We start from the raw sequence: 15,146 nt of genomic DNA, 5'->3' as shown, positions 1-15,146 counted from the left end.
GGTCCAATAGGTTAGCGCTCCCTTCCTCTGAGGGGGGATCCCTTTCAAACCCTAAGGTGGACAATAGTCTTTAGTCAATAAATGTTCCCTGAGGAAAGCCTTGAAAGAAAAAACCTCTAAAGAAAATGCAATCCAGAAGAAAAAGACGCCTTGAAAAAAAAAGAAATCCCGAAGAAAAAATATCTTAAAGTATTATGTAACATCCAAGTGTGCGCTGTCATTACGTACCATCCAACGCGATCACTGTCATTGTATAACACCCGACGTGTTTGCTGCCCTTACGTAACACCCACGTGCGCATCGTCATTACGTAACACCCACGTATGCACCGTCATTATGTGACACCCACGAGTGTGCCCTCCTCAGTTACAAGGAAAGATTCTCCGCCTGACTAGGGGACTCTAAAAAGTCCTATTATGTAACATCCCTAAACCTATTACGTAACAAGCAAAGTAAACACTCCCTTTTATGCAAGATTACGTTACCCTCAACTCTAATTACTTAACAAGCACCTGCGTCTCTTAGGAAATATTCACTTTGACATGACATGCACCTGCCGGCTGTCGTCAGAATGCCGACATACCTTGCCACTCGTATGGATGCCCTGGGGCTAGTGGCCAGTTGTCTTGCGGGGGTACTGGTCGGTTGAAGCGTCTCTGGCCTCAATACTTCCTTGGTCTTTCTTCTGGCAGAAAATATAAGATCCCAGAATTTACCAGATGTGCACTATAAACTTCTACATTAGGGTTCTCTGATACACTGAATCTGATGGTGTGATCTTCATTCAGATTCTACGACTTTTAGGGGCGTTTCCCCCTTTTTAAATATTAGACAAATTCTCTCAGTCTCATAACCTTTAATGTGTAAGATTAAACTTATTGAATCTTATATATTTGAAATCAGCATAAAACTCTGTTGATATAAATCTGTTGATATGATTCTGTTGATATAAAATTTATTGGTATCAACATTCCGTTTTTTAGAGTTTCAGTTACTATTGAGCCAGGTTGCTTCTTACTTAGAGTTCATTACCATGAAATTTTTGATGATTTTTTTCACTCAAAAATGTACATTTATCATAAATAATGAATTGGACGCACATAATAAGTGCAAGAATCCAAGGCCTTATCTGGGAGGGGGGGGGGTATATGGTTCGCCCCCTTCCCCAAAATTTTTTCCTGACTCGTGAAAAGTAACACAATTTTTATTTTGTGTCCTCGTAAGCAATTGTTGTTTACGTAGGCAAGAATATCACTATTTAATATTCTTTGAAAATTTTGTAAGGAAAATGTATTTTAAATCAATTTCTGTTCGTATTCTAACTGAAGTAAGGGGGTGCTAGCCATACTTAAAATTTTGTCAATGTTGACTCTTGACTTGATTATTCACTTTAATGCTGTCCGTTTTCAGTTTCATTTCTTTTAATATAGTTACATCTTCTATTTTCGAGTTGTATGTGATAATTCATTTTACATTCTGATTGTTTTATTCGTTTTATTTTCCGTTTGATTTGGATTTCCTTTCTTCATCCATAGTTGTATCTCCTATTTTCAAGTTTTACAAGGTTATTCATTTTAACTTCTATTCGTTTTACTCGTTTCAATTTCTGTTTCTTTTTTTATTTCATTTCTTCATCCATAGTTATATTTGCTATTTTCAAGTTTGACATGATTATTCATTTTAAATTATGTTTATTTCAGTCGTTTCAATTTCTGTTCGTTTTGGATATCATATCTTTATCCATAGTTATATCATCTATTTTCAAGATTGACATGATTATTCTTTTTAACTTTTATTCGTTTTACTCGTTTTAATTTCTCTTCGTTTTGGGTCTCATTTTTTCTTCCATAGTTATATCTCATATTATCAAGTTTGACATGATTCTTCATTTTAACTTCTAGTCGTTTTACTCGTTCCAATTTTGGTTCGTTTTGGATTTCATTTCTTCATCCATAGTTATATCTGCTATTTTCAAATTTAACATGATTATTCATTATAAATTCTATTCGTTTCATTCGTTTCAATTTTTTTCTTCTTGGATATCATTTCTTCATTCATAGTTATCTCGTCTATTTTCAATTTTGACGTGATTATTCTTTTTAACTTCTATTCATTTTTCTCTTTTTCATTTCTCTTCGTTTTGGGTTTGTCTCATCTATTCATTCATAGCAATTCTTACTCGGTTCAAATTTCAATATTGATCTTTACTTTTCTTTAAAAAAATTCTTGTAAAGCATTTTTTTAAATTAAGCCATAAAGCAGAAGGATAGTAATTGATTAGAACAAATGAAATAAAAGTTGTGTCAAACCTTTTCAACTGGGTCTCATAAAAGTATTGAATGACTTCAATAAGTATTACAGTGAGAAGAAGGAAGCCTTTGACGAAGTGACGAAAGCTTGGTAGTAAAATTGTACAAACCATTGCGAGAACAGAACTAACAACATTACAAGCAAAGTGTTCAGCCATCAAAGTATATTCATCTTGAACACTATCAACCTGAAAAAAATGTATTAACATATTTCCACTTAAAAAAAAAACATTTTACTGTTCTAGGCAAACCAAATTCCGAAAGGCCTTCTAGTACTTCACCGCTTATGATGGATTCGCAAAGCTATTGCATTTTTAACCTACAATCAGGGTTGCCACCCAGTAAAAAATCACTAGATTTTATTGAATTTTTGGTTAATTTAGGGATATAGTGAATTTTTTTGTTTTAGGTCATACAAAAAATGACTTTAAATAGCAAAAAATTCCTCGGGATGGCAAACCTGCTTACAACCCTTCTTCTGCAGGAAAAACAATTAGTTCTCTTAATTCAAGTTGCAAGTTGTAATAACTCTAATTAGTTATTTCTATATACTTGCAGAGGTTTTCATTTTTTGGGGGGGTTACAATGCCCTTAAAGCGTCAGATTTTTTTCTGGCGGCTCCCATTATACATCGGATCGTATTCAAAATTTTTGGCCTCATTGAGAAATTGGAAATTTCACTTTTTAGGAGTTGGTATTCGTTGTTACTTCGAAAAAATGAAACGGAAATTATTTTCCTTGGGCTAATATAAAATATCTAATTTCAACCATTTTAGTAACGTTCATTTCGAGTCTGGACAGCCACCACAGTCTTGGTTGCAAAGGCTGTTCGATGCTCAAAGATAATCAACAAGGGTTCGACATGCAGTTAAAGTATAACTTTCTTCTTGTCTATTTTATATTCGTCTATGTTTATTTGGTACTGTTCTTTTTCTTCCTTTTCTTTACCACTTCTTTACTTCTCTAGTGCATTATTTTATCATAGGTAGCGCAATAGCGCTGTAAAAAGCGATTTGGGTATAATATATAATTTTTTCTTTTTTTAGATCAGGGCATTTCGTATAGAAGGGATTGTCGTGGAAACTTCAAAAAGTGCTCATTCGATTGAAAATTGAATGAGCTTGTGCTTTTTTTTTTATCAACGATGACAAGATATACTACAGAGAACATTACTAAAGACTTTAACAAAGTAGATTAGTATGTCTGTCATTTGGGTATGGGGACCTAATGCAGAAAGGAAAGTTCGAAATGAAAAGTCAGTACCCACTAAATTACGGCCCATAAAATGGCCAACAGCCTTGTAAAATGGCCAACCCCACAATATGAGAATCAAAAATGGACCAAGGACAATCAAATTTTCTTTTTGAACTGCCTAAGACTTTCAATTATAAGTCCCTGGCCATTGTCTAATACATTGTCCAGTTTTTAGTGTTCCTGATCAGTATGAAACTTACATGTGCCACAGGAAAAAGCTTATGAGCGTGATCCCTCCAAAAAATGGGGCTCTAAAAGACTCGAAAGCCACATTTTCTGGTCAGACAATTAAATCATATCCTCATGTTCTTGCGCCATAAAGAGCCGAATGCACAACAAAAAAAAACTGATTCCCCCGAAAACTGTTCAAAATAGCCGAGTAAACATTTTTCTCCGAAGGACTTGAAACTTACATCAATAAATTCCTGGGCCAATAGGACAGTAGCACAGTAGGCTATACTAAATATAAACCATTATTCAGAGCATGGGGCCATAAAAATTAGCCAAAGCTTTTTTGTTGGCTTGAAACTTGTATCTTTCTTGAGCCCAGGAAACCCACATTCACGAAAAAGTAAAAAATTTTGTTTTACCAGAAAGTTGTGGCCGAAACAATGGCAACAAACTATTTTTTTGTGTAGTGAAGCATAATATACCCCAAAAATTGAATTTTGAAGGTAAGCCCTCCCCTCCCCGTTCGAAAACTGAGCCTGTAAAAGTGCCATAAATGCATTTCTTTTATGTGCTTGAAACTTTCAAGGATTTTCGTCGGGCCTAGATGAGCATATAATTGTTTTGGAGGGGGGAAGTGCCAAAGTACCCAGAAAAACTCCAAACTGCTTGTTGTTCAAGATGAATCGAAATAGAAAGTTATAAGGCTCTGGGTCAAGGGTCAAAAGGAACCTAATGTAAAAAATTTGTCGAGCCTAATGATCCCCAAGAAGTGGCTAACAAAATGTTTTTTCGAACTCGGATTTAGAAAAACGCAGACAGGGTTTTCCCCCATTATCTTTACAGTTGTATGTAGGTAATTCCAAGAGAACATTAGCGAAGACTGCGATTTAAAAATAAACGGTTGCATTGATTCGTAATCAAACAGTTCGTGGTAACGAACTGTAGTAAGGAGCGACCCGGCTCAATAGCAACAGAAACTCTAAAAAACGGAACTTTGATACCAATAGTTACATCAAAAGAATTGCATTTTAATGCTGATTTTAAATATATAAGTTTCATCAAGATTAGTTTTACCCATCAAAAGTTACAAGCCTGAAAAAATTTACCTCATTTTAGAAAATAGGGGGAAACACCCCTTAAAGTCATACAATCTTAACGAAAATCACACCATCAGATTCAACGTATCAGAGAACCTTATTGTAGAAGTTTCCAGCTCCTATCTATAAAAATGTCGAATTTCATATTTTTTGCCAGAATAAACAGATCACGGATGCGTGTTCATTTTTTTTTTCCCAGGGGTGATCGTATCGACCAAGTTGTCCTAGAATCTTGTGAGAGGGCTCATTCTAACGGAAATGAAAAGTTCTAGTGCCCTTTTTAAGTGACCAAAAAAATTGGAGGGCATCTAGGCTCCCTCCCACGCCAATTATTTTCCAAAAGTCACCGGATCAAAATTCTGAGATAGCTATTTTATTCACTGTAGTCGAAAAACCTTATAACTATGTCTTCGGGAATGACTTACTCCCCCACAGTCCCCGTGGGAGGGGCTACAAGTTACAGACTTTGACCAGTGCTTACATATAATAATGTTTATTAATATATAAGTTTCATCAAGTTTAGTCTTACCAATCAAAAGTTACAAGCCTGAGAAAATTTGCGTATTTTTTAGAAACTAGGGAAACACCCCCAAAAAGTCATAGAATCTTAACAAAATCACATCATCAGATTCAGCGTATCAGAGAATCCTACTGTAGAAGTTTCAAGCTCCTATCTACAAAAATGTGGAATTTCGTATTTTTTGCCAGAGCGCAGATCACGGATGTGTGTTTATTTGTTTGTTAGTTTTTATGGCACTTGGTATTAACCAAGTGACATATAGCAGTCGCCAATTCTGTCGGTCTGTCGGTCTGTCTGTCTGTCGGTCTGTCTGTCGGTCCCGGTTTTGCTACTTTAGGCACTTCCAGGTAAGCTAGGACGATGAAATTTGGCAAGCGTATCAGGGGCCGGACCAGATTAAATTAGAAATAGTCGTTTTCCCGATTTGACCATCTGGGGGGGAGTGGGGGCCCGGTTAATTCGCAAAAAATAGAAAAAATGAAGTATTTTTAACTTATCAGCGGGTATTTGGATCTTAATGAAATTTGATGTTTGGAATGATATTGTGTCTTAGAGCTCTTATTTTTAATCCCGACCGGATCTGATGACATTGGGGGGAGTTGGAGGGGGAAAACCTAAAGTCCCGGTTCTGCTACTTTAGGCACTTCCAGGTAAGCTAGGACGATGAAATTTGGCAAGCGTATCAGGGACCGGACCAGATTAAATTAGAAATAGTCGTTTTCCCGATTTGACCATCTGGGGGGGGGGAGAAGGGGCCGGTTAATTCGGAAAAATAGAAAAAATGAAGTATTTTTAACTTATGAGCGGGTGATTGGATCTTAATGAAATTTGATGTTTGGAATGATATTGTGTCTCAGAGCTCTTATTTTAAATCCCGACTGGGTCTGATGACATTGGGGGGAGTTGGAGGGGGGAAACCTAAAATCTTGGAAAACACTTAGAGTAGAGGGATCGGGATGAAACTTGATGGGAAAAATAACCGCAAGTCCTAGATACATGATTGACATGATCGGAACTTATTTGCTCTCTTAGGGGTAGTTGGGGGGGGGGGGAGTAAGTCTTAAAAATTAGAAAAATGAGGTATTTTCAACTTACGAACGGGTGATCGGATCTCAATGAAATTTGATGTTTAGAAGGATATCGTGTCTTAGAGCTCTTATTTTAAATCCCGACCGGATCTGGTGATGGGGGCGGTGAGTTGGGAGGGGGAAACCTAAAACTTGGAAAACACTTAGAGTGGAGGATCGGGATGAAACATGGTGGGAAAAATAAACACAAGTCCTAGATAGATGATTGACATAAACGGAACGGATCCGCTCTCTTTTGGGTAGTTGGGGGGGGGGGGGTTAATCCTGAAAAATTAGAAAAAATGAGGTATTTTTAATTTACGAACAGGTGATTGGATCTCCATGAAATTTGATTTTTAGAAGGATATCGTGGCTCAAAGCTCTTATTTTAAATCCTGACCGGATCTGGTGACATTGGGGGAAGTTTGGGGTGGGGAGACCTAAAATGATGGGAAACGCTTAGATTTAAAATTGAGGTATTTGTAACTTACGAAAGGGTAACCAGATCTTAATTAAATTTGATATTTAGAAGGATCTTGTGCTATAAAGTTCTAATTTCAAATTCCGACCAGATCCTGTGACATTCGGGGGAGTTGGAAGGGCGGATCCGGTCTCTTTGGGGGAGTGGGGGCGAGGGTTAATTCTGAAAGATTATAAAAATTAGGTATTTTTAACTTACGATTTAAGAAGGAAACATGTTTGAGAAGGAAGCATGATAAGAAAACAATTTACAATATGCATAACAATTGTAGCAAACAGATTTTGCATGGAACCCTATAGTAAAGGGAAAATATTTTTACACTGTGACAGTCATCAATGATGATTTCACATTCATGAACTTAGCTATTGACTTTTAATTAGTTCCCAGTCCTTTGGGCACAGACAACGATGCGCAATTTAAATACGTATTTAAAACGTTTTCCATGAATTTGATGAGAAGAAACGGAAGTCATTCAAGAATCTATGTCAAAAGATAAGTATAAAATTGTAACTGAAGTGTATGAAAAAATTCCTACCTATAAAGAACGGTGTCGATAATACGAAAGGGTAAGGTAATAATTTTTGATGTTATTCTAAAGTCTGGTGTTGAATATTTTGATAGCCTTGCAGACTAAAAGGACTGCAGGTACATACACAGGCTCTTGGTTTGTTTTTTAGAGGGGGGGGGGATTAACTTAAAAATCATCGAAAATTGGTTCTATTAGTCTGTGGCCTTTTGAAAGAAAATTACTGGTACTTATGTATTATACCTAACACACTCAATAAGTGTATTTACGTTAATCATAATGAAATACACCAAAACATGATGTAAATATAATACTTTAGTTTATACAATAGTATAATTTGGGCTATATATTTGCAAATTAGGGGGGGGGGAGAATATATCTCAGAAATGGGTTAATAACCTAACCTTACCCCCACCCCCCTGATGTACCCATATTTGACGCAAATCATACAAGTCCAATACATTCTGTCTCCCGTCATTTGTCCTTGTGTCTATGAAACCGGTTTGGTCTGATCGTACATTCAGCTAACAGCTCGACTATTTGGTGTTACATGGCCTAAGTAACAAATTATTTTATGGTCTTTCCAAACATCAGGGTGGTTTATCTGACACTACCCCCCCCCCTTTCTCGTTAGTTTATTTCAGCTTAGGGTGAATGTTTAGTTTCGTCACAAGTATTCTTAAGTGTATATTACTGCATATAGCAAGATTCTGATGATCGCATATTGTTTCTCTGTTATTATTAGAGAAGCGCATTTATTTTTTACCTTTCTAAAATCCCCCTTCAATGAAAGTAAAAATGCGTAAAGTGGGCTTGCTTACAGGTAACATTATCTATAGAGCGAAGCTCCATGAGCCCCGCTGGCAGCGGGGTGAGGTTTATATTCTATATTTTTTCAAAAAAGTGTTAAAAAAAACCTCAGACTACGTTTTTTAAATAAATATAGAACAACATATATAAAACAAATTCCAATTTATTCAAACAATAAAAAGATCAGTTTTTTATGCAAGTTATTTTTTAGAAATGATTTCATTTTTTTGTGATTCATATTTAGTCTATGGGTCCGATTCTACGTCTTCTTCGCTTAGGGGTGGTGCTTCTAAATCTTCTAAAGTTGTATCTATGTCAATAACTCTAGTACCGAGTCTAACTTTAGGTTCTGACCTTCTCACAAGTGCCAAATGAGCTCTTGGCTCTTCCGACCTCGTACCATATGAGCTCTCGGCTCTTCCGACCTCGTCACATCGTGGCTCAAAGCTCTTATTTTAAATCCTGACCGGATCTGGTGACATTGGGGGAAGTTTGGGGTGGGGAGACCTAAAATGATGGGAAACGCTTAGATTGGAGGGATTGGGATGAAACTTGGTTGGAAAAATAAGCAAAAGTCTTGCATACGTAATTTACATAATTGGAACGGATCCGCTCAATTGCGGGGGGGGGGGGGGGTAATTCTGAAAAATAAGAAAAATAACGTATTTTTAACTTACGAAGGAGTGATCGGATCTTCATGAAACTTCATATTTAGAAGGACCTCGTAACTCTGATATCTTATTTTAAATCTCAACCGGATCAAACGTAATTGGGGGGGGGCAGTTGGGGGGACCGGAAATCTTAGAAAATACTTAAAGCGGTGAGATCAGGATGAAACTGGATGGGAAGAATAGAAACCTGTCTAAGATACGTGACTGACATAACTGGACCGGATCTGCTCTCTTTGGTGGAATTGGGAGGGGGGAGGTAATTTTGAAAATTGAGGTATTTGTAACTTACGAAAGGGTGACCAGATCTTAATGAAATTTGATATTTAGAAGGATCTTGTGCTATAAAGTTTAACTTTAGGTTCTGACCTTCTCACAAGTGCCAAATGAGCTCTTGGCTCTTGGCTCTTCCGACCTCGTACCATATGAGCTCTCGGCTCTTCCGACCTCGTCCAAATGAGCTCTTGGCTCTTCCGACCTCGTACCATATGAGCTCTCGGCTGTTCCGACCTCGTCACAAGTGCCATATGAGCTCTTAGCTCTTGTTTTGTTTTTTTTCCCCCAGGGGTGATCGTATCGACCCAGTGGTCCTAGAATGTTGCAAGAGGACTCATTCTAACGGAAATGAAAAGTTCTAGTGCCCTTTTTATGTGATGAAAAAAATTGGAGGGCACCTAAGCCCCCTCCCACGCTAATTATTTTCCCAAAGTCAACGGATCAAAATTCTGAGATAGTCATTTTATTCAGCATAGTCGAAAAACCTTATAACTATGTCTTTGGGGACGACTTACTCCCCCACAGTCCCCGTGGGAGGGGCAACAAGTTACAAACTTTGACCAGTGCTTACATGTAGTAATGGTTATTGGGAAGTGTACAGGCGTTTTCAGGAGGATTTTTTCGGTTGCGGGGAGGGATTGAGAAGAGAGGGATATGCTGGGGGAACTTTCTATCGAGAATTTATCATGGGGGAAGAAAATTTCCATGAAGGGAGCGCAGGATTTACTAGCATTATTTAAAAAAATAATAAAAAAATAAATATGAAAAAGGTTTTTCAGCTGGAAGTAAGGAGCAGCATTAAAACTTAAAACAAACAGAAATTATAACTCATATGAGGGGCTCATCTCCTCCGAATACCTCGCTCTTTACGCTAAAGTATTTTTAGTAATTTCAACTATTTATTCTACGGCTTTTGTGATTCAGGGGTCATTCTTAATGAATTGGGACAAAATTTAAGCTTTAGTGTAAAGAGCGAGGTACTGACGAGGGGCGAACCCCCTCATATATGTAATAAAAACATGAGAATGCAAAAGTTCTTTACGTAAGCTAATTTATAAGTTATGTAAATCTTTTACTAATAAAAAGATTCGTAAAAAATTAAAAGTTCTAGTTGCTTTTTTACTTAACCAAAAAACCAGAGGGCAACTAGGCTTCCTCTCCCACTCTTTTTCTCAAAATCATTCGATCAAAATTATGAGAAAGCCATTTAGCCAAAAAAAATATACAAATTTCGTTTTAATTATTCCTCTGCGGAGAGACCAAAATCAAAACATGCATTGATTCAAAAACGTTCAGAAATTAAATAAAAAAATAAGTTTTTTAAATGAAAGTAAGGAGCGACATTAAAACTTAAAACGAACAGAAATTACTTCGTATATGAAAGAGGCCGCTTCCTCATCAACGCCCTGCTCTTTACGCTAAAGTTTTTTACTGTTTTAAAAAGAAGAATTGAGAGAAAGAGTCAGATATTCTTTTGAAAAATGAACCGATAGTCGCTGGGGGAATTAAAATTTTACACAATCACCAGGGGACAAGAGTACCCACTAGACCAAAAACAGTTGGTTCAATGTTAGCTTACAAGAGGATTATTTCGCAACAGAATAATTAACTAAGATTCAATTTTCATAATTTTTCCTCAGTTGCTCTTTGATTCTCATTGAAGTAACTCAAATAGCTGCTTTTTCCTACGTGGATAAGTGGCGATAATTGTATTTATTATTATTGGTGGTGGTTTTACAGGCGAAATATCCGCGTTGTTTTAGTCTTTCAATTCTACTGGCCGTCGTCTCGTTTGAAGTTTTCTTTTTTGCGGAGTTTTATCTCTCTTGGTTGTTTATTGTCATGTCTGGCCAGTTCGGCTTAAGAACTTTCATTTTCCATGGATGAATTTATCATGAGGGAAGAGAACTTCCATGAAGGGGCTGCAGGATTTTCTAGAATTATTTAAGAAAAACAATGAGAAAATAAATAAAAAAATTTCAGCTGGAAGTAAGGAGCAGGATTAAAACCTAAGAAGAACTGAAATAACTACGTAAATAAGGGGGCTCATCTCCTCCATAATACTTCGCTCTTCACATTAAAGTATTTTTAGTAATTTCAACTGTTTATTCAACGGCTTTTGGGAATCAGGGGTCATTCTTAAAGAATTAGGACAAAATTCAAGCTTTAGTGTAAAGAGCGAGGTATTGACTAGGGGGCGAACCCCCTCATATACGTAATAAAAACATATAACTATAGAAGTTCGTTTCGTAAGTTAATTCTTAAGTTACGTATATTTATTACTAATAAAAAAGTTCGTAAAAAAATTAAAAGTTCTAGTTGCCTTTTTAAGTAACCAAAAACCGGAGGGCAACTAGGCCTCCTCCCCCATCCCTTTTTTTGTATGAGAAGGCCATTTAGCCGAAAAAAATTAATATGCAAATTTTGTTTTAGTTATTTATGTGCGGTGAGCCAAAATGAAAACATGCATTAATTCAAAAACGTTCAAAAATTAAATAAAAAACAAGTTTTTTTCACTGCAAGTAAGGAGCGACACTAAAACTTAAAATGAACAGAAATGATTCTCTATATGAAAGGGGTTGTCCCCTCCGCAACGCCTTGCTCTTTACGCTAAAGTTTTTATTGTTTTAAAAAGCAGAGTTGTGAGAAAGAGTCAAACTTTTGTGTAAAGAGGGAGGCGTTGATGAGAGGACAACCCCTTTCATATACGGAATAATCTCACCGAGAGGCAATATGTGCGCGCTACTGCTTAAGGCCATGGAGCCTTGTAGGGGTAGAGAGTTATTGTTGTCCATTTATTTTGATTTTAATAAACTGAACTGAACTACTTTACTGCTACATTTACTACTGCTACTCCTACTACTACTTCTACTACAACTACTTGTAGGGCAAAGAGCTTTGAGATAAAAATTTCAAGAAGTATATAAACATATAGGTTATCAAAAGGACATAAAAGTAATTTCATAGCAATGGCTAATTATATTAAGTTGAAACTTCCAGGACTTTATGAAAGAGACGTTTTACTGACCAAAAGGTAATATGTTAATACTACTGCTGCTACTAGTACTACCGCAATTCAATACTATTACTAATAATATCAATACTACTACTGCGACTACTACTACAGCTATGCCTAAGGGTATGACGGTGAAATTTTTGAGGGGTTTTTAGTGGGAAGGTAAACTGAATCACAACATGCCTTCCATATGCAGGTTGTCAAAAGGGCGTAACAGCAATAGGAACAGTTTAGTGCGTGAAGTTGAAACTGGGCTTGTTGTGAGGGACGTTGAACTAACCAAAAGAAGAAATTTGCATCCAAATGCTACTTTTTCTGCTCATACTGCTCAACTGTTACTATTATTACTACTTCCATTGCTAATACTGCCACTAAAGCCTAGGCTACTACTATTAATTCTACTGCCACTACTACTGTTGCTACTACTACTACTACTAGTACTATTAAAATTAATGGTATTATGGTAAAAAATTTAGGATGTATAGAAACTGTATGAAACTAATTCGAAACACACCATGCCCGCACAGGTTGTCAAGCGGACGCATCATAAATGCTTCAGTAACGGTTGGTAGTATTAAGCTGAAACTTTCAGCGTGTTGAGGGGTATGTTGAAGAAACCAAAGGTGCTATACGCATGCTGCTGCTATTGCTGCTACAGCTATTACTACTACGCAATTAAGTGTATTAAGATGAAGACATTAAGGAATATTTAGGCGGATGTTGAGCTACAGCAAAACAAACTTTGCGCACGTGGACTTTCAAAAAGGTGACAAATCAATATCTGAAAAACAACTTGTGTTATTAATTTAGACCTTTAAAGAGAAGTTGTGGAGGATTTAGAACTAGTCAGAAGGCATAATGTGTATACTTTTGATATTACCACTACAGTTACTGTAACTAATGACGATAAGGGTATTAAGGTGTAACTTTTAAGGAACATTTAGGAGGAGTTTCAATTAAACGAAAAAAAAACGGTAAGGAATTGTACGGACGGGAGTTTCAGGGGAAGGCTGGAAGGTGGTGAGCTGTTGGGTATTAAGCTGAGTAAGAACCATTGTGTATATTTGCCACAATTTTGTGTTAGACCCTACGTAGTTTTAACCCTCCATTGCCAGCCTCTGGTATCTGTGGATCTGGCGAATTCGTATATATTTATTAAAATAAACCAACTGTGTAAGCTTTCAAATAGCCTCTAAAATTAAACAGGGAGGTCAAATCCTGCTCAACGAGTATCAACGATATTGCTCAACAAAATTTCTCTTTGAAGCTAAGACTGCTTCCACTATGAAGGACTAGCCAAGAAAAAAGAAAAGTTAGAACCAGTAGCTAAAACACATGGTTTTAAACAATATTTTCCGTGACGGTTATAAAAAACAGAAGCACAAAAATCGGTAGGCCGATTAAAAAATCAACAAAATAGATGCAACCAGGTTAGAGGAAAATACGCTCCAGATTGAGCTTTAAAAAATAAAAAATAAAATCAATCTTCCCCTTTGGAAATTCATTGTATAATCAATTTTGTTTTATTAGCCCAAAAGCAATAAATTTTCAGTTTTTCCTTTTAAAATTTATTACTTCTAAATAGACAGAAAAACAACTTTAAACTTAAGTAACCGTCTCTATTTTGTTTTTGGTAAAAAGCAAATGAAGCTCTTGCCATTCAGTGGGAAAAGAGCTTGGGGGGCTAGCTGCCCTCCAATCACTTCTGAGTCTTTAAAAGGGAACTTTCAATTTCCAATCAATGAGCCTCCTCAAAATTTTTTACAACCACCCATTTCATAAAAGCCTTATATGCACCCACGACATAGCTGACAACTCTTGCCCCCTGGGGGAGGGGGTGTCGACTCCAGAGGTATTGCTATATGATATTTGGCTAGTTGCACGAGATGACCATATAAAATTTCAATTTAAATGCAAATGGAGAAAAGAGGGCGTGGGAGGTGGGGGCTAATTACCCTCTGATTTCTTTTGAATCTCACGAAAAGAACTAGACATTTCAATTTCCAATCAGATGAGCCTCCTATAAACTTTATACGGCCGCACCTTCCCTATGAACCTTATATGCCCCCGAGGCATACCTTTAGACAATTGCATCCAGGTTTGGGGGGGGCCTTTCGACCCAAGAGGCATTTTTTCATTATATTTGAACTATTCTGAACAAAACGACTGTCTCAAAATTTTAATTGGATGCATTTGGGGATGCATACATAAAATGTATTTTCACATTTTTGAGTTTAATAAAAAAAAAAAATTATTAAAACTTTCAGGAATTGATATCATTATATACATATTAAACTGACAATCCACGATAATTTTTTTTTCAGTAAAGTGTAAATTATATTCCGGTCTTGAGCAGGCACAGGGGTTGTCAGCCCTAATTGTATGAATTTCGCTCGTGTTGAGTTGGACTCGGTCGTTTATTGTAATTTCTGTTTTTTTCTTGGGATTCACTTCTTTATTGATAGTGATTTGTGGTAGTTATAATCTTGGAAGATTAATTGACTTTATTTCTGAATCTTTTTTATTTAATGGAGCTCTTTACTTTTTTTAAAAAAACTTTTTTTGTGGAAAAAGTCTTTGTTAATTTATGTTCGTTTTTTATTGACAGTCTCTTTCACAAGAAAATATTTTATATCTTTTCATTTTTTCTATAAGAATCCACAGTTGTGCTTGCTATTTGTGTGTTAGAGAATCTTTTTCAACGATTTTTAATCCTAACGTAAATAGTATTGTTTAATTTAGTTTTATACCTCCTCAAGTTGACATGACAAATAAAGCTTAATACCATTTCCAAAATTTATTCTATGATTTTGAGATCCTGGATATACTTACACTCTTTTGATCTTTTTAAATTGTAAGACAAGAAGTAATAATAGTAGTAGCACTGAAAGTTTTAAATTGATACCACCAGCTGTTCTCGAGATGTTGCTCAGGTGTCTTTCCGGCAACCA

The 15,146-nt window shown here is 36.3% G+C and overlaps 1 protein-coding gene across 6 annotated transcripts in view; it reads right to left on the bottom strand.

Annotated features, from left to right (window-relative positions):
* LOC136041252 (adenylate cyclase type 3-like) overlaps positions 1–15,146 on the bottom strand; it is a 248,448-nt gene that overhangs the window by 83,428 nt on the left and 149,874 nt on the right. For all 6 annotated transcript variants that reach the window (XM_065725862.1, XM_065725859.1, XM_065725858.1 and 3 more), the window contains one exon: positions 2,310–2,497. In XM_065725862.1, the coding sequence (XP_065581934.1) occupies positions 2,310–2,497 (188 nt within the window). The remainder of the gene's footprint in view (positions 1–2,309; positions 2,498–15,146) is intronic.

Source organism: Artemia franciscana, unplaced genomic scaffold (genome assembly GCF_032884065.1).
Source record: "Artemia franciscana unplaced genomic scaffold, ASM3288406v1 PGA_scaffold_1180, whole genome shotgun sequence".
NCBI classification, from domain to species: domain Eukaryota; kingdom Metazoa; phylum Arthropoda; class Branchiopoda; order Anostraca; family Artemiidae; genus Artemia; species Artemia franciscana.
The sequence above is the reverse complement of the archived record's forward strand: the minus strand, read 5'-3'. Positions and strand labels throughout refer to the sequence as shown.